The following is a 26,803-nucleotide window of genomic DNA, read 5'->3' on the forward strand; positions in this document are numbered from 1 at the left end:
TTGCAGCGCTCCAGCTTTGTTTCGGCGTGTAGGCTTCTCTCTAGCTGTGGCTCGTGGGCTCCACAGCCTGTGGGCTCCGCACCTCGTGGCTCACTGCCTCTCTGATTGAGGTGCATGGGCTCGGAATTTGTGGCACGCAGGCTTAGTTGTCCCACAGCATGTGGGACCTTGGTTCCTCGATCAGGGATGGAACCTGCGTCCCCCGCATTGCAGGGCAGATTCTTAACCGCTGGACCACCAGGGAAGTCCCAAGGATGATTTTTCCTTTTTTTAGGGATAAAATTGTGATTCTTACACAAATACAAAATGAACACATATCAGAGATTTTATTTAACTCATTAATTAGTGAAGGAACTAGTGAAAACTGGCTCAAAAAAGAGCCCAAAGTCCGGACACATACATCGGGAGTCTGGAATACTAAAATTAATTTGATAATAGGAACAAGACTGATCACTATACCCATTTTTCATTCAGACAGAAATCATTTTTATTACTATCAGTTTTCTACAACCCAGAGAGTTGTCAAGTAGCTCAAAGATAAGGAAAGTTTGCAGACCTTCTATTAGAATCAGATAACCCCTGGAAGGGTCCACCAGATAGTCTAGAGTGAAATACAATCATGCCTTCAAGATTTCACGGCTGCTAAGTGGAAGATCTGTAATTCAATCCCAAATCTACATGTCTCCATAAGTTCAGACTCCTCCTTCTGTGCCAACTTGCTTTTGAACAGTGAAAATGTGAAACTGTTAGTCACTAAGTCATATCCAGCTATTTGCAACCCCATGGACTGTAGCCTGCCAGGCTCCTCTGTCCATGGGATTCTCCAGGCAAGAATACTGGAGTGGGTTGCCATGCCCTTTTCCAGGCGTTCATCCTGACCGAGGGATTGAATCCAGGTCTCCTGCATTGCAGGCAGATTCTTTAACGTCTGAGCCACCAGGGAAGTCCCCTTGGTCTCAAAAATTGAGTCCCCACTTCAACGGAACAGACTCTGCAGAAATTTTTCCAAGGTCTCCGAAACCTCAGTCCATCATTTGCCATCTTGAGGGTGTCCCCTCCTCTGCACTAGTTCGGTAGACCTCTACCCCCGAAGTCTGGAGGGGCTCAGAGCCTGGTGCAGGCGCTGGGAAGATGGCAGACGAGTCTCTGGTCTCCCACTGTGCTCTGAGCCTTAGAATAGCTGAAGGGACTTCGGTAGCCCAGGCTCCCTTCAGATGGTCGGTTTGGAAGTTATAGGGCGTTGGTACAGCTGGATAATACCTTCATCATGTAGCTGCTTCCAGAGCGTCCTCTCCAACTTGAAGTCATGGTTAGTGTAAAAGATTGTTCGTTTCCAGGACTTATCGTAGTAGTGGTCAGAGAAGCGTTCGTGGCCCTCAGTGATGAACCCGTAGGCACTCACCTACAGGAAGGTGGAGGAGAAATAAGGCCTGCAAGTGTGTCTCTTGGGCTTCTTCTCTGTGTGTGTTGGGGGTAGGGGCCCTGTGTCCTGGTTCTATCCCTGGGGGTCTGGGTGCAGGACCCCTGAAAGCATGCTTGCACACAGGCATGTGTCCACCCCTCCCCGCTCCCCCGCCCCACCCCCAGCCATCATCCTTTGCTGAACAGGCCCAGGGCTACCCCAGAGCTGTTTCTCCAGATCCGCAGGCGCCAGAAGCAGGGCCTCACCTGGTCACAGAGCTGGAGGGCAGTGAGCAGCAGGAGGGCCCCCGTGGTGGGCCGATATATTCTCCAGTGGGCAGTGTTCAGAGTCTCAGACCTCAGGAATCTGTGAGAGAGCCCAGCCCCCTTGCTGTCAGGAGGCTCACCAGGATGAGAGGGACTCAGCCCCTTCCGCGGGCTTCCCACTCTCACCTGTTCTTCATGTATCGGAGCAGGTCTGGGTGCAGCAACAGGTATCTGTCCAGTTGCAAGGCTTCCTGGAAGGCCTCCTGGGGTCTGCGCCTGTGGGCAGGAATGGGTCCTTCATTCTCTTACCTCTCCGGGGGAGGGCCAAGGCAGGATCGTGGGCGTGATTGGTCCCCCATCTCCAGGTGAGAGCTCAGACTGTCCCCACCTGTCCAGCCCTTCACCGCTGCCCCCTCCACAGCTTGTCTGTGGGTGAGGGGAGGGGGCGGTGGGTACCTGAACCAGGAAAGGTTCCTTGAAGTCAAGGTCCGATTCAGAAGCAGTGCTTCCAGCCACTCATAGTCCCGGGTGCCTTCCAGGAAGTGCAGGTAGCGGACATCCTGAGGACCAAGGACAGTGTGTGGTCCAGGAGTCCTGCCTTCAGTGGGGCGGCCTGACTTTGACCCCAGACCACCTGCTTGCTCTCCTCCAGCCTGGCATGGCTGTCCTCCCTGCCCTTGCCCCTCACATGCCCGGAGACTGTACCGATGACAGGCTCTAGACTCAGAATGCTCCCTGTCTCCCTGTCCGTCTCCCTGTCTCACCTGCATCCTCCCGTATCCAAAGTCTGTGGGTGGCCAGACCTGTTCCTCTTTGCTCACCTGCCCCAGAGGCACGTGCCGGAAACCCCGACTGCCCAGTATAAGGAGTGACTGGGTCAGAGAGAAGGCGGTAAAGCCGTAGAAGGAGGTCCGAGTACCCACATCGTGTTCATAGCCTTTAATGACAGCGCCACTCAGCCTAGCCCGAAAGACAAAATTGGAGCACATGAGGGCTTTCCGGGTGATGCGTGGAGATGGTCGGGGAAGGAAGAAGGGATGGGGGGCTGGCACTAGTGATCCCAGGACCCTCCCCCACAGTTTCTGGATCCAGGCAGGGAGCACCCTCTGAGATCTCCCGGAAGAGCCCTGCTCTGCAGGAGAGGGGTGGGGGTCGGGGCAGGTGCAGGCTCACCGGAACACATAGTCGTGGCTGTCTATCTCTGGGCCCACGTGGGAGTTGTTCAGGATGCCCCCGTTGCCCACCACGGCACAGCTGATGCACCGGGAGCTCCCGGCGGGGAGGCTGGCCAGGAGCAGCTGCTGCTGGGGCACCGGGGGGAAGTGCGCCACGACCTTCTGCACCACTGAAATGTGGGGGGCCGGGGTGATTCCACTTAGAACCCGGCCAGGGCCAGGGGGCCGCCCAGCCGGCCTTTCTCCCGGGGCTGGTTGCCCGCAGGGGAGAGGTGGGCTGGAGGCAAAAAAGCATGGCCCTCTGGGACTTTCCTTATGGTCCAGTGGTTAAGACTCTGCGCTCCCAATACAGGGGCTGAGGGGCTGGTCAGGGAACTAAGACTATATGCTGCACAGCATGGCCAAAAAATATTTTTAAAATATTTTTTAAAGAAGCATGGCCCTCTGCTGTGGCCTAGCGCATACCCAGGCGCCTTGGACGAGGACTCACAGGAGAAATTGAGCTCCATGAAGCCGAAGGGCGGAGCGAAGTGCTCCAGGCGGTCCCACTCGCTCTGGTTGAAGTGTCCGGAGTCCAGAAAGAGGGTGAGGTTAGGCAGAAAGAGAGTCCGGAGCCAGGGTGACTTGGAGGCTTTGATCTTCACCGAGTCAGGGCAGGTCTGCAAGCCAGAGGATGGGTCAGGCTGGGAGAGGGGCCAGGGAAGCCGTGGGACAAGGGATGGGGTGCTGGGACTGGGGGGAGGTGGGTGTGGAAGCAGAAACTAGACCTCAAAGCTGGAAAGGCCCCACCTCTGCTACATCTTCCATCCTTCTGGGCCCCCTGGTCATTGATCACCCAGGCCCACCATGGGCAGGACGTATGCTATGGGTCTCATGTACTGTGCGTGGTTGTAGTTATGCGTGCAAACGTCAGGTCTCCCCTCCCATGGCTGGGGGCCCAGGCTGCTTTTCTTAGGGCTGGAAAAGAGGGAGGGTCTTGGAATTATCTCCGTGGGGAGGACAGGGCTGGGCACCAGGTTGGGGCGTTCTTGTCCCTTGGTTCCTGCTCAGTCCTGCCCCTCCCCCTGCTGAGGTAACACTCTTTCACACTTTCTGAGGAGCCTCCGGGTCTCCTGGGGACCAGGGCGGGCCCTTCGATCACACCCTCACCTGGATGAGCTGTGTGGGAAAGGGGCCGGGTAGGGGAGAGCAGAGCTTAGGAGCGGAGCCTGGGAGGGAAGGGAGGGGGCCGGCATCAGGGCTCCCGAGAAGTGCAAAAACTCACCGTCTGCAGGCCGCCCACCTCCAGACTGTATTCATCCTCAAAATCCCACTGGGGCTCAGACTTGAAGTTGGTGGCCTTCAGCTTCTGGCTTCTCTGGGTGGCAGGGCTCCGGAGAGGGGCCGAGGACCGGGTGGGCTGGGCTCTGTCCTGGGAGGGGGCGGCTGCTGGGGTGGCTCCTCTGGCTCCCTTCCCCGCCTGTCCCTCTCCCCCGGGGGTCCGCGCCCCGGCCTGATGTTTTGGAAGGAGGGTCTTAGCTGCAGTTGCCAGGCTGTCCCGCGGCTTTGTGGGCACCGCTCCCGGGCCTGTGGGCCTCGCCTTCTGGTCCCCAGATCCTTTGGTCGTCGGGTTCTGACTGTTCAGTGATGGCGCCTCGGTCCTGTTGGAGGCCACCCCCCCACCTCCAGCCAGCGGGGGCAGCGCATCCACCCAGGTGTCCTTGCTCGCCCGCGTCTGCGGTGCTGCCTTTCCGGTGGGGGTGGGAACTCTGCCTGGCTCCTTGGCACGGGCCTTGCTGGTCTGCACTCTTCTGCGCTGGTCCGCCATGAGGGTTGTGGCCTTGGGGTGTGTGTCCCGAGTGCGGGTCCCCTGTACTGACTCCACATGGGTGGTCGCCCTCCTTCTCGGGGTGGGTGCCTGAGACATAGCATTTTGCAGTAACTCTGGAGACCTTTCCTTAATGTTCTGTTGATGCTTATTCCTAGAGAAAGAGATGACTTTGGATGAAGGCTAAGGTTGTAGAGACTTGAGGAGTGTAACTAGCATTCATTTTTGTGTCTCAAGTGGACTTCAAACCAGCCTTCAGGAGAGGTGAGGGGAGGGGCTTTGGTGGCTGCTTCCCAACACCAAGCGGCCCCTGTCGGCACTGGATCTGGACACTTACTTCTGATCAGTGCATGCGTGCTAAGTCCCTTTAGTCATATCCAACTCTTCACGAACCTATGGACTGCAGCCCACTAGGCTCCTTTGTCCATAGGATTCTCCAGGCAAGAATACTGGAGTGGGTTGCCATGCCCTCCTCCAGGACATCTTCCCCACTTGGGGATCGAACCCACGTCTCTTACATCTCCTACACTGGCAAGGGGGTTCTTTACCACCAATGCCACCTGGGAAGCCACTTTGGACTGGTAAAGAAACCTAAGTGGCGGTACCGAGGCTGGGGAGCTGGAATTGGAGGCCAAGGGCACAGCTGAACCACTCATGTCTCCATGCTGCACCCCAGCTTCCCAGGCTCACTCCTTGCGGCTCCAGCATCCTCTGTGTTCCCAAATGTGAGTCTAAGAATGAGTTTGTGTGAACCTAGTCCTGCCACCTAATATCTTGTGACTCAGTGGACCTTAAAAAAAAGCATAGGTAACAAAGGTATCTTTGTCCACAAGGACATAGGAAAGATTCATGCCTGTTAAGACTATAGTTGCCAAGCTTGATTTTGAAAGATCCGCCTTAAAGATGTGCTTCTTATCCTATCATCAGTCCAACACTGCTTCAAAGCAAACTGTTGAGAATTCCCTGAAGGTCCAGAGGTTAGGACTCAGCACTTTCACTGCCGCAGCCCGAGTCCAATCCCTGGTTGGGGACCTAAGTATCCACAAACTGTGAGGCATGTGTTAGAGATGATGGACGAAGGGCATGCTTCCCACATGGAAGCTAGGAGGGCTTCCTGGAGGAGCTCCCCTCTGAAGAGGATTAGGAGTGGGGGCGGGGGGGAATTTCAGTCCCAGAAGCATGAAAAGTTGTGGTGTTGGGAGACTTCCCTGGTAGTCCAGTGGCAAAGACTCCACTCTCCCAGTGTAGGGGGCCCGGGTTCCATCCCTGGTCAGGGAACTAGATCCCACACGCTGCAACTGAGAGCTGGTGCAGCAAAAATAAATAAATACATAATTTTAAAAAAAGGAAACTTGGGGTGGGGGATCTTCCCTGGTGGCTCAATGGTAAAGAACCCACCTGCCAGTGCAGGAGACACGGGGTTCAATCCCTGGTCCAGGAAGATCACACAGGCCTCGGAGCAACTAAGCCTGTGCACCGAAACTATAGAGCCTGGGAAACCGAAACTACTGAAGTCTGGGAGCCCTAGAGCCCACGCTGCACGAGAGAAGCCATCGCAAAGAGAAGCCCGCACACTGCAGCAAACAGGTCCCGGCCTCCGTAACTCAGAGAAGCTTGTGCAGCAACAAAGATCCCACACAGCCAAAAATAAATAAGTAAAATTATATATACACACATATAAAAGAGTGGGGATCGGGGCTTGTCCGGCAGGAGATGCTCCCAAACAGGCAGGCAGGACCAGATCTTTATTTGCAGTGTATGAGGGATTTAGACTTGAATCACTTGTCTGTCCCAGCTGGTGCTAGTGGTAAAGAACCTGCCTGCCAATGCAGTAGACATGAGAGAGGATGTGTTTACATTTTTGAGAAAGTGGCAGCAATGACCCAGGTAGTGACTAAATTACGTGATTAAACTTCAGCTCCTAACGATTATGCACATATATGATTGCCTGGGATATGAGGGTTTACATTGCGATTTTCTAAAGCTCATGGACAGAATTTACTGACTGCTCAAGTTGCTTCCATCCACATGCCGAGAGCCCTGCATCTGTCTGGTCCAGACCCTGGGTGCTCCTGAACTAGTACTCTGTTCGCTAGGCTGCGGTGGGGCGGGTGTAGCGGGGAGCATTGGTTCTATTAAATGACTCTCGTTCAGAGGAATAGGCGAATCGATTCACTCAAGCAAAAAGCCATTTGATACTATAATTCTGTTCTACTCTGGAGGTAAATATATACAAATTTGCTCTTAAAAAAATAAATAAATAGAGACTTCCCAGGTCGTTAACTACTTCCCAGTAGTTAAGATTTCAGTTTCAATGAAGGGGATGTGGGCTCAATTCTTGGTCAGGGAACTAAGATCCCACAGCCAAAAAAAGCAAAACATATATATATATAATAAAAATATAAGTATATTAAATTATATATATATATATTTCCTGTATCACTATGTGGAAAAACCCAAATGAACTTTTTGGTCAACTATAAAATTTATACACATATATATGAAAGCTATGACTTTTCCGGTAGTCATGTACAGATGTGAGAGCTGGACCACAAAGAAGGCTGAGTGCCAAAGAGTTGATGCTTTCAAACTGTGGAGTTGGAGAAGACTCTTGAGAGTCCCTTGGACTGCAAGGAGATTCAACCAGTCCATCCTAAGGGAAATCAACCCTGAATATTCATTAGAAGGACTGATGCTGAAGTTGAAGCTCCAAACCTTTGGCCACCTGATGTGAAGAGCCAGCTTATTGGAAAAGACCCTGATGCTGGGAAAGATTGAAGGCAAAAGGAGAAGTGGGTGGCAGAGAATGAGATGGTTAGATAGCATCACCGACTCGTGGACATGAATTTAAGCAAACTCCTGGGAGATAGTGGCAGACAGAGGAGCCTGGCATGCTGTGGTCCACGAGGTCGCAGAGAGTGGAACATGACTTAGTGACTGAACAACAAACAACAATAAACATGAACTAAGTATATCTCCAGCAGGGATCACACAGCTCTGTTCCATAAATGAATCGAAACAACAGCAGATCACCCGGGGAGGACCTGGGAGCAAAGAAGTGGCAAAGGTTAGAGATCAAGAGCCACAGATACAGAATGACCTGTGTAGCCCAGCGCCTAGAAGCTCCCAGTTGAGAACCAGAGGTGTTTTAAAGAAAGTCTTTTTTTTTAATTTTGCCTGCCCGGCTTTTGCATTGCAGCCTGTGGGCTTTCTCTAGTTGTGACGCCCGGGCTTCTCTTGTTACGGTGCGCAGGCTCTAGAGTGCACAGGTTCAGTAACTGTGGTAGGTAGGCTTAGTTACTCTGTGGCATGTGGGATCTTGGTTCCCCGACCAGGGATCGAACCTGCATTCCCTGCACTATAAGGCAGATTCTTAACCAATGGGCCACCAGGGAAGTCTCTAAAGCCAAGTCCATTTTTTAAAGCACCTGTATCTTGTACCTAGATCTTCCTCTCTGGGAAAAAATCACACTTGAGAATAAAGTTTGTTTCACAGATTATCCCAAGTTCAGTTGATATTTTTATTCTAGCATTTTAAAATACTGACCTTAGGGTTAAAAATAACATTCCTCTCCTCCCCTGCCCTCTCCCCAGAGCCTTCTACGGGGAGAGGGGAGAGAGGCGAGGCGTATAGGAATAGAGAGCGTGGGCAGCCTGCCCCAACCCTGCCTTCTGCTCCCCCTTGTGGCTGGAAGAGCTCCCTGGAATCTGCAGAACCCAACAACCTTGGCAGTATTCAGTAACTTGATCAGGGTTTTATGATTTCTCCTTCCTGTTGACACAGGGAGCTCTGAAAGCAAGTTGAGCCAGTCTCCTGCAAGGTGACATGAAGGGTAGCCATCTGGTGTGTGGTGGTTGTCGCCTCCCCATGACTTAACCTCTTAGGCTCCACTGGACATGTTTTTGGGTTGAACTTGAGAGAACACTGACTTCTTTGCACTTGGCAAATGGGCAATGGAGCCTAGGTGGGTGGAAAGTGGCCTGAGTTCTAGCCCAGCCCCGCCTCTAACTAGCCAGCTGTGTAATCTCAGGCAAGTCACAGGACCCTTTGAGCCTCTGTTTTCTTATCCATTGTGAGAATCTTAAAACCTGCCTTATAAAATGGTTGTGAGGATGTAAAAGCCAGTATAGAAATGGCATTTCGAACAATGTGTGTGTACTTAGTTGCCAAGTGGTGTTCGACTCTTGTGACCTCATGGACTGTAGTCTGCTAGGCTTCTCTGTCCGTGACATTCTCCAGGCAAGAATGCTGGATTGGGTTGTCATTTCCTCCTCCAGGGGATTTTGCTGACCCGGGGATCAAACCCGTGTCTCCTGCATCAGCAGGCAGATTCTTCACCTGCTGAGCCACTGGAGAAGACCATTTCCAGCAATGCTGTTACACAAATATAGGCATGTCGATTGGGTCAGGTGCTGACATATGGCGACAGTTAGAGATGCCCACAGCCCCTGTTTGGGTTCATGCGTCCGGAGATGAAAATCTAAAGGGGCGACAGGCTTCAAGGCCATGGGTAAATAATATTTCCTTGATGGCCCTTAACCACTTAACTGAGAAATCAAGAAATAGCAGGTGGGCATGTTATAAATAGAGCAGTAGATTACAAAAAAAAAAAAAAATCAAAGGGGGTTGAAGTAGTCACCTTGGAAATCAGAATCCTGGAGCAGGGAGAAGACATGGGGACAGTTATATTATTGTATTTATTGGTTATTTCATTTATTTTTTGGCCATTCCCCATAGCATGAGGAATCTTAGTTCCCTGATCAGGGGTTGAACCCATACTTCTTGCAGAGGAAGTGGGGGCCCAGGGAAGTCCTGGGGATGACTGTGTTTTGATATAAGCTTCCTTATGTCACTGAAACATTTGCATGTTACTCAGTAAAACTAAAAAAATTAAAGAGAAAACTTAGAATCAAATGAGACATCCTATTGAGAATTTGAAAACACAATGCAATATTTATTAAGCAGTAATTATAGGCCAGGCTTTTGGAGTTATCTGTTAGGAATGAGAGATAAAAAAGCTATAGTCATTGCTCTTAAGAGGCTCATGAACCAACAGGGGGAATAGACATGAGTGTAAGTTGATGCAATACCGTGTTATTATGTGGAAGACAGTGGGCACACAGCTTAGGGCATGTTCTGTTTGACGGGGACACTTCAATCCACAGTGATACCTAAACTTTTGCTCCTCTTTCTTCACAAGTTTTCTGAATTATTTTTCCTTTTACTAAAGCAATGCGTGCTCCTTACTGAAAAAGCAGAAAATGAATTTAAGCACAAAAGGATGTGAACTTGTGATTATACTTTCTCAAAGAACCTACTGTTGACCCCCGAGGGCATGAACATCCAGATCCCTTTTCTTTGCCTATTATACTCACAAATGTAGCTGTATAATATCCTGGAATGTTATTTGGTTGTTTTCCTCCCTGTGTTTTCTCCCTTTCCCATTGGTGCCTGCCTCCCACCCACCACCAGCAGCTAATGGTCAGCTCCACGTTCATTGCCCCCACGGACACATGTGCAGACAAGAGCTGGAAAATAAAGAATACCCTGCAAGACCTTCTGGCTTTTCCCCTCCAAATACCTAAGCCCTCAAATGGGGAGAAGATTTGGGGAAATAGGTAAATATCTTGGAGAGGGACATTTCTAGTTCTTATGCCATCATCCCCTCCCTAGAAATATTTACTCTGGGAGGAGGATTGAAAGGAGGCGGGAGAGAAGGGAGGGCTCTAAGGACCCAAGATTAGAGGGCTCCTGCTTCCTGGTAGTGTTACAAGGGTCTCTTAAGACCCCTGAAAGGAACTGACTGCATGTAGAAACTGGGAAGATAGAAACCACATCACAGAACATTCTCACACCTAAACCAGGTGACACAGAAGAGCCAAGAGGTAGTGATGATGGATATCTTGCGGCAAGCTGATGGCTAAGAATCAGCTGCCCTCTCCTGGGCCTTGGCACCATATCAGACATCCCAGAGCCCTTGATGCCCTCCTGGGGATGGGATAGAGGAGTAAGAATGGCTGAGGTTAAGTTTTTCTGATTCTAGCTAGGGGTCCAGAATCAGAAACCAGAAGGTTATAGAAAACACAGTTTGGTTCTTACACCAAAGCAAAATACAATACCAAACAGAAACCAGGGGACTTCTCTGGTGGTCTAGTAGCTAAGACTCTGCATTCCCAATGCAGGGGGCCCAAGTTCGATACCAGGTCAGAGAACTAGGTCTCCTATGCCACGACTGAGACCCGGCACAGCCAACTAAATATATAAAATATTCAAAACAATAACCAAATCAACGAAACAGAATCCATATAGGTCTGATTCCCAGCTCACTCTTCATGATCATCTCTGAAGCCAAAACAAGGCATAGCATCTTCTAGGATAAATTTATTCCAGACTAGGGAAGCCAAGCAGACAGAGACCTGGCCTTTACATATCAGAGAGCAAATTGGAGATTGGCACCGAAACTTTCGTCAGGTTGGTGCGCTTGTGTTTGTCTTAGAATGATATGAGAGGTAGACCAATAACCTAGGTTCAAAATCATGGAATTGTCTTAAAACCCTTATCACCATTGCCCCACCATCATATCTGTCACCAAATCCAGCTGATTGAACTTCTTCTCAGTCTTTTATTTTGGGTCCGGCTGTCATCATAACCTCCTCGCCCCAGGCCCCAAGAACTCTATCTTAAACCACTGCATTGGCCCTCTAACCTGTCTCCTTAAAACTTGCTGTGCCCCAGGGAGTTCCCTGGCAGCTCAGTGGTTAGGACTCATCACTTTCACTGCCCGGACCAGGATTCAGTCTGGATCAGGGAACTAAGATCCTGGAAGCCATGTGGCACCGCCTAAAAATGAACAAACAAATAAAAACCCTACTGTGCCTGGCCGTCTACCCAGCCTACACTCTATTGACAGAGTTACCTGTGTAAAGCATACATTTAATCAAGCTACTCCCTCACTCTAAAATTTCTTTAAAAAGAAAACAGAAAATTTATTAATAATTTTCTGCTGCACCGGGTCTTAGTTTCAACGTGTGGGATCTTCAATCTTAGTTGTGGTATGTGGGGTCTAGTTCCTGGACCAGGGATGGAATCCAGGACCCCTGCATTGGGAGCCTGGAATCTGAACCACTGGACCACCAGGGAAGGCCTAAAATTCTTAATAGCTACAGAACAAAGTTATTTAAGGTCACATTCATTCTTTCCTTAGTAAGCGCTGACACTGTGTTACATATGTAGTGTCTGGGACCTGCTCAAATTATTGGAGAAATGGAGATGAATAAGACAGTTCTTACCCACAAGAAATTCATAGTCTGGCAGAAAAAGACACATTTAGGGCTTATGACATCAGGATGGATGTGATGGAGAGACGTGGAGGGTGGTGCGATGCTGGGACACTGGGGCCAGCCTGTCTGGGTTTGAACATCAGTGACAAGGGCGACCCTGGACAAGTGATCTAATCTTTCTCATCTATAAAGGAGCTGATGATGCCAACAGTAGCCACTCTCTGGCTCGACATGTGACTGGTGATCATAACTCCGAGACCAGTGCCTGGTACACAGTGAACGCCTTATCAGTGCTTATTAAATGACCCATCTGTCACTCTCCCGTTCCTGAAATCATCCTTTGCTCCTTTCTGCGCCATTGCTTATGCTACTTCCTCCTCGCTTACTTGTTCCTGCTTGCTGAAATGTCACCCAGCCGTCAGGCACCTTGCAGATGCTCCCGTCTCCACCGTGTTCTCCTTGGCCTCCCCCCGCATCTGCCTGGTTTAGATGACACTTCTCTGTGTGCTCTGGTAGCATCTGTCTCACTTGACTGTACTGAGGACATGTATCACTACTAATAATATCACCCGGGTTCTTTTGCTTTGTGTATGTCTCTCTCCTCCTTTGGACTTAAAAAAAAAATCCATTTATTTCTTTATTTTTGGCTGCACTGGGTCTTCATTGCTACACCCAGGCTTTCTGTAGTCGTGGTGAGAGAGGTTATCCTCTAGTTACGATGTGTAGGCTTCTCATTGCCGTGGCTTCTCTTGTTGCAGAGCACGGGCTCTAGGCACGCGGGCTTGGTACTTGTGGTGCATGGATTTAGCTGCCCCACAGCATGTGGGATCTTCCTGGACCAGGGATCCAACTCATGTCCCCTGCACTGCCAGGCAGATTCTTAAGCACTGGACCACCAGGGAAGTCCTCTCTTGGACTTTAAACCTCTTAAGAGTCAACACATAGGAGGTAGTGGAGAAGCCCAGGATTTGGAGCTCAAATCCTCAAAATTCAAATATCCGTTTTGCTGCTTCCTGGTTCCATGGAATTCCCCTTAACGTTTTTGAGCCTCGTAATCTCCATTTTTTTGTGAAATAATAAAAATACTAATCTTGAACTACAATTGTAAAAATCAGAAATAACACGTGGAGGGACTTTCCCGGTGGTCCAGGGTGGCTAAGACTTCGAGCTCCCAATGCAAGAGGCTTAGGTTTGATCCCTGCTCGGGGAACTAGATCCTGAATGGTGTGACAAAGACCCAGTGAAGCCAAATAAATAAAATTAAAAACAAATAAATGTTTTTTATAAAGAAGAAGAAGGAAAGAACACATGGAAAGGCCCCCGGAGCACAGATTAAGATCTGAAAATCTTCTCCGACTCTCAAATGCCCATGGCAAGCCACAAAGTATAAGCATCAATGTGATCAGTTCAGTTCAGTTCAGTCTCTCAGTCATGTTTGACTCTTTGCGACCCCATGGCCTGCAGCACGCCAGGCCTCCCTGTCCATCACCAACTCCCAGAGCTCACTCAAACTCATGTCCATCGAGTCGGTGACACCATCCAACCATCTCATCCTCTGTCGTCCCCTTCCTCTCCTGCCTTCAGTCTTTCCCAGCATCAGGGTCTATTCCAATGAGTCAGTTCTTTGCATCAGGTGGCCAAAGGACTGGAGTTTCAGCAACAGCATTCAGCCATGCGATAATGACCTTCATAAACCACGGGGATCTACAGGTGTGTTCTGAGCTGTGCACCTCCCTTCCCTGTCTGATTTTGCTCCCACCCTCTGCCCAGGCAGCTCTGCAGGGAAGGGAGGGCATGACCAGTCAAACTGCAAAACTGCCCATCACTTTTGCCTCTCCCTCTCTCTCCCTCCTCTCCTTCAGAATATCTCCTGATTTCCCCCTTCTTGCTGTTCCACTGTCTCTTAGTCCAGATCCTTCTCACCTTGAGTTTTAATGGCTAAAGGTGGCCCCAGCTCCTCCCTTCACACCAGGATAATCTGCCTGTGGAGACATCCAACTCCCTTGGGTGCCACTGCTGGTCAACCCAAGGTGGCAACTCCCTCCTCCTAAACCGTCCTGTTCACTTCTGGCCAACTCACTGTCTTAAAATAATGCTGTCAGGAGGCGAGGCCGCCTCCCTGGCTGGAGCCTTTTGCAGCAGCACTGGGTCCCACCTTCCTAAATGCCCTTTCTCTGCTCCCCAGAGGAAGCCTTCACTTCCCTGAGGTGGATTCGCCCTCGGGTCAGCAGAGAGGACACTAATTTAGGACTTAGACTGGCGCCCTTGTTCATCCTTTGCTCGCCACACGTCTTTCCCCAGGCACTCATGCAAGCCCTCTCTGTCTCCTAGATGCCATCTTGTCTTTGAACCTTTCGATAGACACAAAATCTTCTCCTCCAGGGGCCCCTATTGTTATGGCACCCACTGTCTCTGCTCTCTTGGGATGTAATAATATAAACAGTTTAGCGAGACATCTCAGTATGTGGCCTGTTTCCTGTCCCTTAAAATTGTGGGCAGATTCAACACCTTTACAGTCACTTTCAAAGCCAGGACCATTCAAGATGCGTGTGCATCAAATAAGAGAGCGTCAAAAGGTACGAAACAAGAACTGACAAAACTGAAGGGAGAAACGCTGTTGTTTGGTTGCTAAGTCATGTCCAGCCCCTTGCTATCTCTTATATGGTCCTCTGTCCATGGGATTTCGGAGTCCAGAATACTGGATTGTTGCCATTTCCATCTCCAGGGGATCTTCCCGATCTAGGGATTGAACCTGCATCTCCCGCTTGGCAGGCAGATTCTTTACCACTGAGCCACCAGGGAAACCCGAAAGGAGACATAGAAAACTTCAAAACTGCTTTGGAAATAACTCAATAACTTTTCTTCTAAAAACTAAACATAGGGACTTCCCTGGTGGTCCAGGTGCTCCATGCTCTCAATGCAGGGGGCCTGGGTTTGATCCCTGGTCAGGGAACTAGATCTCATATGCCACAACTAAAAAGATCCCTCGAGCTACAACTAAGACCTTGTGCAGCCAAATGAATAAAAGTATAAATAAATAAAGTTAAACATATAATTTCCTTATAACACAGCAATCCCACCTCTAGATATTGACCAAGAGAAATAAAACTATGTACACAAAAAAGGTTTGTACAACGATGTTCACAGCAGGTTTACTCATAATTCATAACAGGCAGAACTGGAAACTACCCAAACGTCCATCAAAAAGAGAATGAGTAAATAATGTGTGGCGTATTCATACAATGAAATGCTTTCTAACATTTACAGGATCCTCAGATACACCAGTAGCCCTAGAAATGCAAATTAAAAAGAGAAACACGCTTTTACTTATCAGATGATTAAACTTGAAAACCATTCACAAGATCCAGCGTTGCCTCAGAGGTTGGAGAGAGAGTTAACTTTCACACCTGTTTGTGTAGGCTTTTCTGAGGATGACTTAATGATGTCCAATGACTTTTTTTAAAGATTTTTTTTTAATGTACATCATTCTCAAGTGTTTATTGAATTTATTACAATATTGTTTCTGTTTTTTATATTTTTGGTTTTTTTGGCTGCAAGGCATGTGGGATCCTAGCTCCCTGAGCAGGGATTGAACCTGCACCCCCCAACATTGGAAGGCAAAATCTTAACCACTGGACCACCAGGGAAGTCCTTCCATTGACATTTAATGTGAGCATATTCATTATCTTGGCAATTCCACGTCTAGAAATCTACCTACGGAAATACATAAGTGCCCAAAGGTTTGTGAAAAATGAGTGGCAACCCAAGTGCCCATAGATGGGGTTGGCTAAGCTATATCCATTCTATAGAAGCTATGCAGCTATGGAAAGGAAGGGAATAGACCTGTATGTGCCAACATGGAAGGAGGTCTGTGATATAGTTGAGTAAAAAAGTCAACCAATGTGTATAGTGTGATAGTGTGATACCTATCTGTCTGTCTGTCCGTCCATCCATCCATCCACCTGTCTATTTATCCATCTACCTATCACCTACCTTTGTTGTGTATTGTTGTTTAGTTGCTAAGTCGTACCTAACTCTTTGAGACTCTATGGACTATAGCTTGTCAAGTTCCTCTGTCCATGGGATTTCCCAGGCAAGAATACTGGAGTGGGTTGCCGTTTCCTTCTTTTGCCGGGAGCCGGCAAGAGACATTCCACTCGTGACAAAGGTCATGAGGAAGGAGGCTCGGCATACGCAAAGGTGGGATCGAGCCTCGGGAGTGCCCCCGGATATTCTTGAGCATCTACCCCCAAAAAACCAGAGTCTGCCTACTTTATTGCTTTGTGCTCTCACCTCTGACTTTACTGGGGGCTGTCCCCCACCACCATCTCGCTCTCTCTGTCAAAGAGTTAACTTACAGCTCCAATTAATAAAGTTCCTGGGCAATTAGGAGTGTTTAAATCCAAACCCCTCAGATGGCTCTCTAACTCGCCTGACAAGTTTACCCGGACACCTACAGCTATGCATACGATTGTTTACAGTCTCCCAGCCTCGAGAGGCACGGGAAGCTTAAGATATTCAAATAGCTTAGAGCCTCTCAGAGAATTAGAAACGGTCAGAATAAAACTAGTAAAAGATTTCATTGATGAGCCAATGTTTGTTGCCAAGTTTTCACATCCCCTGAATTGTATCCTTGAATGTGTATTAATTAATATAGTTGGTATGTAGAAAAAATAAGTAGTGGCCTTGGTGTTAGTAACTTTAGACCCTTAAGGTAATAAATTATTTCCTTTGTAAACCCATTACACATCTACCCTATAGGAACGTAATCTTATCTTCGGAAGATGGCGCCAAACCTTAAAATAATTAACTCTTAGAGAAAATAAGTCTTTGTTGATAAGTGCTTGTCAAGAGTCATAAAATGTTAATAGGCCTCTGGCCAGAAGATGATGTAAATCACCTAAACCATTTGTATACGATAAATTTGCAGGAAAGAAACCCTGGTTTTTGATAAGCATCAAAGACTGCTGACTTTGCATCCCCTATTATCCTCTATGTGTAACTTAGGGTATAAAAGCCCCTGTTGAAAATAAAGCTAGGGGCCTTGCTCACCAACGCTTGGTCTCCCCATGTCATTCTTCCCTTTAACTTCCAGCTGAGTGTCCATCTGGAGCGCGGATATCCTCTGCGACCATTTATTTGCCTGGGCTTCTAAGACCCACTCGAGAAGGTGTCTAAGGTGGGGCACCTTCCGCTATTCGAGAGGGCGCCTGCGGCCTCCGTGGTCAGAGCTAACCTGGTGTCACGGGTTATATTGATTTTCCGCGTAAACCAAGCCACTCAGCTTCTTTTCTCCACTGAATTTTCCTACTGAGCTATCCTCATTTTATTACTCTTTATTATCTCTAATTAACATCTGAATAGGTCGCCTAGCCGTCTCTCCTTCGAATACCCTGGATCAGCCGGGGCTGGACCCCGGCATTCTCTAGGGGATCTTCCTGACCCAGGAGTTGAACCCATGTCTCCTGCATTGGCAGGTGAATTCTTTACTGCTGAGTATCACCTACCTATCTACCAACTTATCCATCTGTTGTAAGGGTTTGTCTAACACAAGTTAAAAAGCACAGATTATGGAACCAAAATGTCTGGGTTTGATTACTGGCCCTGCAACTACCAGCAGAATGAACTTGGATCATTCATCTAAACTTTCTGTGTCTCAGAATACTCATATAAGCATTAGTAAGTTAATACACATAAAGCATTTAGAATAGTGCCTGGCATATACTGAGTACTATAGAAGTGTTAGCTACAATAACATAGTAATTGTTTCTACACCAAAGTGTTAAGGGTGGTTACCCATGGAGACTGGGTAGTGATGGGGTATCGTAGGGAGACCTTTATTCTTGCTTTGCCTTGGTGTATTTTTTAAAACTTCATGAGGGTATGTTTTATTTTCAAATTCTAAGAGTAGTGAGACAAAATCATTCAAAATACACTGAACCTGGAAAGGTAGGGGGCTCTCCCTGAAGGAGATGTGTTTATCAGAAAAATGGCCTAGAGTGCCCTTTTGAAGGATTCACTTGGGACCCAGGATTTCAGCTGCCCCCCTAAGTGAGCAACGTCTCATTTTACTGACAAACATCTCAGAGACTGCATGATTTAGAAATTAATGGGAGACTTCCCTGGTGGTCCAATGGCTAAAACTCCAAGTTCCCAATGTAGGGGGCCCAGGTTTGATCCCTGGTCAGGGAACAGTAAAGAATCTAACTGAAGTGCAGGAAACCCAGGTTTGATCCCTGGGTTGGGAAGATACGCTGCAGAAGGAAATCACAACCTACTCCATATGCTTGCCTGGAGAATTCCATGGACAGAGGAGCCAGGTGGGCTCTAGTCCATGAGGTCACAAAGAGTTGGAGATGACTGAGCGACTAACACTTTCACTTTCAGGCAACTAGATGCCCCATGCCTCAACTAAATATCTCATGTGCTGCAACTAAGACTCAGTGCGGCCAAACAAATGAACATTTTATTTTTTTAAGAAAGAAATATATACATATAAAGAAATTAATGGAATTCATGGCATAAATCATTTGCTTTAGTATAGCGAGAATGGCGTGTAATGAACCCAAAGCTGAGGTTATTACTCACAGACCTAGAGGGGAAAATAGTATAGTTTTCCACCTATGCCTTCTGGAGACCAGACCAATATTTCTCCAACTCCTGCCTCTACCTCCTCTGTGTATAAGCCCCACGGCCCCCATTTTCCTGTTATACCACCTCCATGTCCCCCCAGGTCTCCCCTTCCGGCTTCATAGCCCATGATTCCTGACAACCTTTGTGATCCCTGACGCCGCCTGTCACCGCAGAGGTGTCTCAGATATTGCCCATCCTCCCCAGGTTATCATTTTCCAGTTTCTTCTAATAAGCCAGAGGGAACTTGGAAAGGGCAGATTCTTACCTGCTAGGCTTTGTGTTAGGTTCCTTAATAAAGGAGGGCAAGGTGAAGAGGAGGAAGATGAGCACAGCCAAAAGCAAAAGCCCCCGGACAGTTTGGTCCAGACGACAGAGTCTCCTTAGGCAAGGCCTCATGTTGGTGGGTCCGGCCTTGCAGGGAATTTCTGCATGTCCTGGGGCTCTGATGTAGACAGCAAATAGTTTAACTGCTCAGATCTCCTGGTCAGGGTGTGCACCCTTTTGTCTTAAAAATGAGCCACTCTGGTGAACACAGAGTCTTTCGGAGTGTGCCAGGGAAGGGAGCTGCCTTCTCTGCCTTATGAAGGCTTAGAGGCTGGCGTGGCTTGAAGGAAGAGAAACTCCTTCTGTGCAAACAAGTTCACCTTCTTTTCCTGCTGTCTCTGAAGCCAATTTCTGAATGTGGAACTTTAATGAGAAACACACACACGTTACATGGAACCTCACTTTCATCAGGTCGCAAACCCTGGGGGACCCTGGACAAGTACCTGGGCTGGAAGGGCCTTGCACAGCTTCCGTCTTCAACGTGAGTTTTACAAGAAAAACACAGGGTACCCATTCAGGTTTGACACCCCCTAGCCATCTTCCTCTGAGAGACTGTGCAGCTCTCAGAACATCTTGTTTCCCGAGTTATTTTGAAGGGTGACTCTCAGTCTTGGGTGCCCATTAGAATCACCTGGGAAGCTTTAAAACATCCTGATACTCAGGCTGCACCTCGATGAGTCAAGCCTGAATCTCCGCAGAGAGCTAATTTCCACGCATGGTCATTCTTTACCCCAGGTGATTCCGGTGTGTGGCCACGTTGAGAACCACAGATGTGGCCACGTTGAGAACCACAGATGTGCAGCCATTCTGTTTGGTCTTCACTGCTTCTCATGCAACGTGGTGAGCTTTGCATGCACGAATGCAACCCTCGCAGCCACCCCAGGAGCGGAACACTGTATTATCCACCTCGTTTTACAGTGGAGGAAACTGCCTCTGTGCAGGGGCATCTTGCCCAAGATCACGGAGTGAGCCACTGGCTTGGGGGACTGGATCCAACTGTATCCAACATAGACTGTATACTTACTCACTGCACAGCAGCGTCTCTGAGCCTCAATACGAAAAGCACAAAAACACAGGACACTTGGGGAAAAGGTACAACTCAGAGGAATAATATCAAGATCAGGGGTAGAAAACAGAAAATTCAGATATGCCGCCCTTCCTAAAGTACTGTGGATTTTCCATTTTTAAAATGACTGCTGGCAGTAAGGTCGAACCATGCAGTCGAGTGGGAGAGGTGGAGCTTGGGACAACAGGGCTTTGAAGAACTTGGGACCTAGGCTCCCTGCTTAGTCATCACAGTGTGCACTCCCTGAATACACAGCGTCCAATTCTTCACCTAAAGTTCTTGGTTTTCACCCAGGTGATGTGCCAGTAGACGCTTGGATCGCCTTCCCCGGGGAGGATGAAGAGGTACAGACATGATACTGTAACTCGTACTATTCGAGCAGATGGACTGGAAGCAAGGAGAGCAAATTCGCTTAGTACTGATCCTGTCTCTTGTCTCTCTGTCTCTGCGCACCTAACCTGTAAGTGCTCAAACACCGTCTCCACAATAAACATGTTCTTTATAGACCCATGTCCGCTCACAGCTCTTCGCCTTACCTGACACCTGGCCCTGGGTTCGCCTGTGTACTTGGCACACGCAGTCCCCCGACATCCTGGTGCCTGTTTGCGAGGCCAGGCAAATGCCCTGCACAGCAGAAAGGGGCTTTCTTACCCACCACGTGGATTTGCCTACATGCAGTGTCTCTTTCACCTCACCTCGTGTTTTGCAGAAGGCACTGGCTATCAGTATTCTTTCTGGCGTCCCCAGAGCGTGGAGATCTAGTTGAGTTCCTGGGCACCAGCTGAGCTACTGTATACAGCCTGTCCCTCTCACCACCTTAGGGGTGGGTTGAATCTAGAGTTCTCAAAGCCAGTTGGTAGGGGCGGGTTCATTCAGCGTTCTCACTTCCTGGTTCTCAGATTCCAGTCCAGTGTGCTTCTCTGTGTGTGCCTGGGCCCAATGGGAGATGCAGAGAAGTATGAATTTTCATGGAAACTGGCTTGCCAAAAGTTTTTCAAATATCATGATGTTTGTGCTCAGCAAAGTCTCCTTTTTCTCTCCTATTTAAGCAAAGGTTTTTGACATTAATCTTCTTTATACACCAGCCCATAGGATGTGTGGGACCTCACATGCAGATATGACTTGTTAAAAGATTATTTTCAGGGCTTCCCTGGTGGCTCAGTGGTAAAGAATCCACCTGCCAATGCAGGAGACATAGGTTTGATCCCTGATATTGGAAGAACCCCCATGCTGCAGAGCAGCTAAGGCCCTGTGCCACAACGATTAAGCCTGTGCTCTAGAGCCCAGGAACCACAACTACTGAGCCATGTGCCACAGCTGCTGAAGCCCAAGTGCCCTGAGCCCGTGCCCCGCAACAAGAGAAGCCACCACAGTGAGAAGCCTGCCCACTGCAACTAGACAGGAGCCCCTGCTCGCCACTGCTAGAGAAAAGCCCTCGCAGCAATGAAGACCCAGTACAGCCAAAAATAAATAAAAAATTTTTAAAGATTATTTTCAAAGCAGAAATAGACGCACAGACATAGAGAACAAACATATAGACACCACGAGGGGGAAGTGGGAGTGGGATAAATTGAGAGATTGGGATTGACATATCTATACTACTGTAAATAAAACGGATAATTAATTAGAGCCTGCGGGTACAGCACAGGGGGGAGAAAGAAGGTACGATCTGTTTGTAGGACATTATTAACTTTGAAAATACATTCCAGTATACATTAGGTGCAGACAAATACTATTCGATTCCACTTACACGAGGGACTTGGAATAGTCAACTTCATGGTGCCAGAAGGGCCTCCCTGATGCACCAGAAGGTGGAGAATCTGCCTGCCGTGCTGGAGACCTGGGTTCGATCCCTGGTTCCGGAAGATGGCCTGGAAAAGAGAATGGCGACCCACTCCAGTATTCTGGCCTGGAGAATTTCATGGACAGAGTAACACTTTCACTTTAGTACCGGAAAGTACATTGGTAGATGTCAGGGCCAGGGGGTAGGGGGTAGGGAGAAGGGGAAGTGGGGAGTTATATTTAGTGGGGACAGAGTTTCCGTTTAGGAAGGTGAAAAATCTGGGAGATGGAAGATGGTGGGAGTTTTACAACAATGTGAATGTGTTTAGTGCCACTAAAGTGTACAGTTAAATATGCTGAAAATAGTATGCTTCATATTATGTGAAAGTGAAAGTCGCTCAGTCATGTCCAGCTCTTTGTGACCCCATGGACTATACAGTCCATGGAATTCTCCAGGCCAGAATACTGGAGTGGGTAGCCCTTCCCTTCTCCAGCGGATCTTCCTGACCCAGAAATCGAACTGAGGTCTCCTGCATTGCAGGCGGATTCTTTACCGACTGAGCTATCAGGGAAGCCCATATTATGTGCCTTTTTCCATAATAAAAAGACATTTAAAAAGATTGTTTTCAGCAAAAGGCAAAATCATAACTCTCATATGGATACAAAACATGAGAATGTGTTACAGATCTTATTCCACTCAGAAGAAAACCAGGCAGATGTAATAACTAATTCAAAACAGAAGTGCAGAAGCGTACACTCATACAGAGCAAGGACTGTGCAAATGAATTAAATGGCGCAAAACGGGTTTTTCTGTAGGCAGGAGGGAAGTCACAGCCAGGACATAATTTGCATGGTTATCAACAGCCCACAATTCACAGACTGTAAAGTTGCTCAGAGATGATGGAAAACTCAAGTCAGCTAACTTGGAGGGGTGTCCTCTAGAGAGCATATGTTTTTCCACAGAAGCACAACCGTTTTCAAGAGTGAGTGTGCATCTCAAAGCCAGTGCACTGGGACAACCCTGAGGGATGGGATGGCGAGGGAGGTAGGAGAGGGGTTCAGGAAAGGGGTTCAGAGGGGTTCAGGGGGACACATGTACACCCATGGCTGATTCATGTCAATGTATGGCAAAACCCACTACAATATTGTAAAGTAATTAGCCTCCAATTAAAATAAATAAATTTTTTAAATACATAAAAATGAAGAACAAGGGGGGAAAAAAGAGTGAGTGTGCATGAGAACCACTCCAGGATTGGAATTCTTTAAAAAAAATTTGATATTTATTAATTTATTCATGGCTGCACTGGTCTCCGTTGCTGTGCAGGCTTTCTTTAGTTGCAGCGAGCAGGGGCTACTCTCTAGTCGAGGTGCTCAGGCTTCTCACTGGGGTGACTTCTCTTGTTGCAGAGCGAAGGCTCTAGGGCTCGCAGGCTTCAGTAGTTGTGGCCCACGGACTCGATAGTTGCGGCTCCTGGGCTCTAGAGTGCAGGCTCAGTGCGTGTGGTGCAGCTGCTTCGTTGCTCCGTGGCATGTGGAATCTTCCCGGATCAGGGATCGAATCTGTGTCTCCTGTCTTGGCAGGCAGATTCTCAACGACTAAACCACCAGGGGTGTCCTGGAATTCTTTTTTTCTTTTCTTCTTTTGGTCACACCGTGTGGCATGTGGGATCTTAGTTCCCCAACTAGGATTCGAACCCTGTAGTGGAAGCACAGTCTTAACCACTCAACTACCAGGGAAGTCCCAGGATTGGAATTCTTGAAAAATGTCAGTCATTGGATGCCCTCTGCTGCAAGATACACTTTATGATTTAGAGGAAGCTGGATTGAATGCAAAGAGGTTCAACTCTCTAGAAGTCACCTTGTTGGAGACGGTGGAAAACTGCCTTCAGTGTTCCTGTTATATGTCCTGTCTTCTCTAATTCTGTTTTCTGTGCCAGGCCCATCTCTAACTTCTTTTCTTTTTAACAGCCTGAGCTATAACTTATATACTATATAGCTCACCCACTTAAGTGCACAATTCAATCGATTTTAGTATAGAGTTGTGCAACCATACCATAATCTAATTTGGAAGCATTTTCATCATGCCCGCAAGAAACTTCATTCTCATCAATAGTGACCCCCTCCCCCAATTCTCTTCCTTCCCCTGCCAGCTGGAAGCAGCAACTAATCTGTGTTAAGTCTTTGCAGATTTGCCTATTCTGGACATTACATGTAAATGAGATCATATCATGTGCATGCGTGCTAAGTTGCTTCAGTCGTGTCCGACTCTTTGTGACCCCGTGGACTGTAGCCTGCCAGGTTCCTCTGTCCATGGGCTTCTCCAGGCAAGAACACTGGAGTAGGTTGCCATGCCCTCCTCCAGGGGATCTTCCCGACCCAGGGATCAAACCCACATCTTGCAGACAGATTCTTTACCACTGAGCCACCAGGAAAGCCTGAGATCATATCAGATCATATGGTCTCTTGTGGCTGTCTTCTATCACTTAGCATAATGTTTTCAAGGTTTTCCCACATGGTAGGAGTCAATGAGTCATTCCTTTTTTTTTTTTTTTTCGGTTTGACAATAATTTTTTTTAATTTAATTTTATTTTTTAACTTTACAATATTGTATTGGTTTTGCCATATATCGAAATGAATCCGCCACAGGTATACATGTGTTCCCCATCCTGAACCCTCCTCCCTCCTCACTCCCCATACCATCCCTCTGAGTCGCCCCATTGCACCAGCCCCAAGCATCCAGTATCGCGCATCAAACCTGGACTGGTGACTCGTTTCATATATGATATTATACATATTTCAATGCCATTCTCCCAAATCATCCCACCCTCTCCCTCTCCCACAGAGTCCAAAAGACTGTTCTATACATCAGTGTCTCTTTTGCTGTCTCGTATACAGGGTTATTGTTATCATCTTTCTAAATTCCATATATATGCGTTAGTATACTGTATTGGTGTTTTTGAGTCATTCCTTTTTATTCCTGAATAATAATACTCCATTGTATGGAGACACTGCATTTGGTTTTTGCATTCGTCAGTTCATGGACATTTGGGGTTTTTTTCCTCCCCACTTTTTGGCTATTGTGAATAATGCAGCTCTGAACATTCAACGTACAAGTTCTTGTGTGGTTATATGGTTTTGCTTCTCTTGGGTAGATACATTGGAGTATGTCAACTGAGTTGTATGTCAACTATGTATTTATTTTATTTTGCTTTATTTTTAATATTTATTTACTTATTTGGCTGTGCTGGGTCTTAGCTGCAGCACGTATGATCTTCAATTTTCATTGCGGCATGCGAGATCTAGTTCCTTGACTGTGAACCTTGCATTTGGGAGTGCAGAGTCTTAGCCACTGGACCACCAGAAAAGTCCCTATTTATTTAATTCTTAACTAATTCTGTTTCCTGATTTGTGTAGAGTGTGCATCTTCTGATGTCTCTGCTCAGATTCTTTTTTCCCTTAGATTTCTTTTGGGGGGATACACACTGCTTTATTTACTTATTTATTCTTGGCTGTGCTGGGTCGTCACTGCTAAAAAATTGTTTTTTCTTAAAACGTTAAAACAAAGTATTTTAACCTGACTTCCCATGTCCTGCTCAGGGAAGATCCACGTGCCGTGGGGCAACTGAGCCCTCAAGCCAGAGCTACTGGGTCCACATGACCTAGAGCCATGCTCTGCTACAAGAGAAGCCGATGCCCTGCAACTAGAGAGTAGCCCCTGCTCATTGCAACTAAAGAAAGACTGTGTGTAGTGACCAAGACCCAGCACAGTGAAATAAAAACACAAAAGTGTATGTTGATGGTAATGGGTCGTGCTATGGCAGCTTTGAGCACCAGACAAGTGGCCCAAGTGCTCGCTGCTCTTCAAGTCTGTATGTGCATGTTTGTGAGGTGAGGCCTTCTACCATGTGGGGTCCAGGGAAGAGGCCCTTCTTGGCCATGTCTGAAGGTGAGACCATTCTATACTCCCCTTTGGCCAAACTTTCCTTTTTTTTCTAGCTAGAATGCTTCTGGTTCCCAAAACCACAGTATTTTTCTTAGTAATGGGTATATCCATTTCTTAGAGTTTTCTCATAGGAAGACCAAGGCAAAAATAATGTGATTTGGTGCAAATGGGAAAAAAAAAATGGAACTTTCATTCATGAATCTTTGCTGTTTAATGAAGGCATAGATGATTAAGGGTGCCCCAGGCAAGGATTCAATATTAAGTTGGCTTCCAGCCTTCCTTCCATACAGAATGTTCTACCTCCTGGATGGTCACACTCAGCAAGTGTGCTTCTCTTGGACACTGAACTGGATCAAATGGCCTGTTGTGAGCCCTCTGAGCTGCTGGAAAGGCCAGGCAGACACTAATAGACTTATGCGATGATGGGTCTTCAGTCTCTGGACACAACTATGGTATGTCTTATTCTCTTAAGGCTCCAATATCAACAATAGAACTCAAGTTCATTTTCTAAGATCACATTCCCCAGGGCTTTAGAGGTCATCTACCATCCCATTGCTTCTCCTTTTGGAGGAATAACTGTCTGATAGACACTTGGGCCCAGTGTCATTGGGTATCTAAGAGCTACATGACATGGGGACTTCCCTGGTAGTCCAGTGGCTGAGACTCCAAGCTCCCAGTGCATGGGGCCTGGGTTCAATCCCCTGGGCAGGGGACTAGATCGCACACACTGCAACTAAAGACCCCATATGCCAAAAATAAAAGACCCCGCAGGCATGCTGCAATGAAGATCCTGTGCTGCAACTAACACCCGGCACAGCCAAGTAAATACATTTATTATTTTAATTCTTAAAAACAACATGACTCGAAATCAGAGTTTTTGCTGGTGAACTCATTTAACTTGCATTTGTTGAGTGATCACTAAACACTGGACTGCTAAGGAACTGTAAGCTGGCATGTGACCGTGTGGCAGAAGACACGTGGGTCCACTGGAGCCACAGAGGAGGAGGCCTAACAGCACACATACAGCAAGATTCCCCAGGCCTTGTTCCCATCATGGCCAGTGAGACCCGCAGAAGGACATGGGACACAGACTCTCAAAAGGCAGCACCAGGAAGGCTGAGAAT

The 26,803-nt window shown here is 47.8% G+C and overlaps 1 protein-coding gene across 2 annotated transcripts; it reads right to left on the minus strand.

Moving 5' to 3' along the window:
- Positions 1-467: 467 nt before the first annotated feature.
- On the minus strand, positions 468-20,766 carry ST6GALNAC1 (ST6 N-acetylgalactosaminide alpha-2,6-sialyltransferase 1). Of its 2 annotated transcripts, XM_006045319.4 has the most exons (10): positions 19,332-20,766; positions 18,830-19,251; positions 4,108-4,804; positions 3,334-3,502; positions 2,842-3,013; positions 2,490-2,628; positions 2,125-2,228; positions 1,855-1,944; positions 1,669-1,768; positions 468-1,402 (listed from the first exon to the last, which is right to left on the minus strand). In XM_006045319.4, exons 2-10 carry the CDS (start codon positions 18,958-18,960, stop codon positions 1,211-1,213), a joined length of 1,794 nt encoding a protein of 597 aa, XP_006045381.3. In that variant the 5' UTR covers positions 18,961-19,251; positions 19,332-20,766; the 3' UTR covers positions 468-1,210. The 2 variants fall into 2 exon arrangements, with proteins under 2 accessions (XP_006045381.3, XP_045020690.1); XM_045164755.1 differs by having other exon boundaries at positions 18,830-20,766.
- Positions 20,767-26,803: the final 6,037 nt, after the last annotated feature.

This window comes from Bubalus bubalis, chromosome 3, assembly GCF_019923935.1.
Source record: "Bubalus bubalis isolate 160015118507 breed Murrah chromosome 3, NDDB_SH_1, whole genome shotgun sequence".
Lineage (NCBI taxonomy): Eukaryota > Metazoa > Chordata > Mammalia > Artiodactyla > Bovidae > Bubalus > Bubalus bubalis.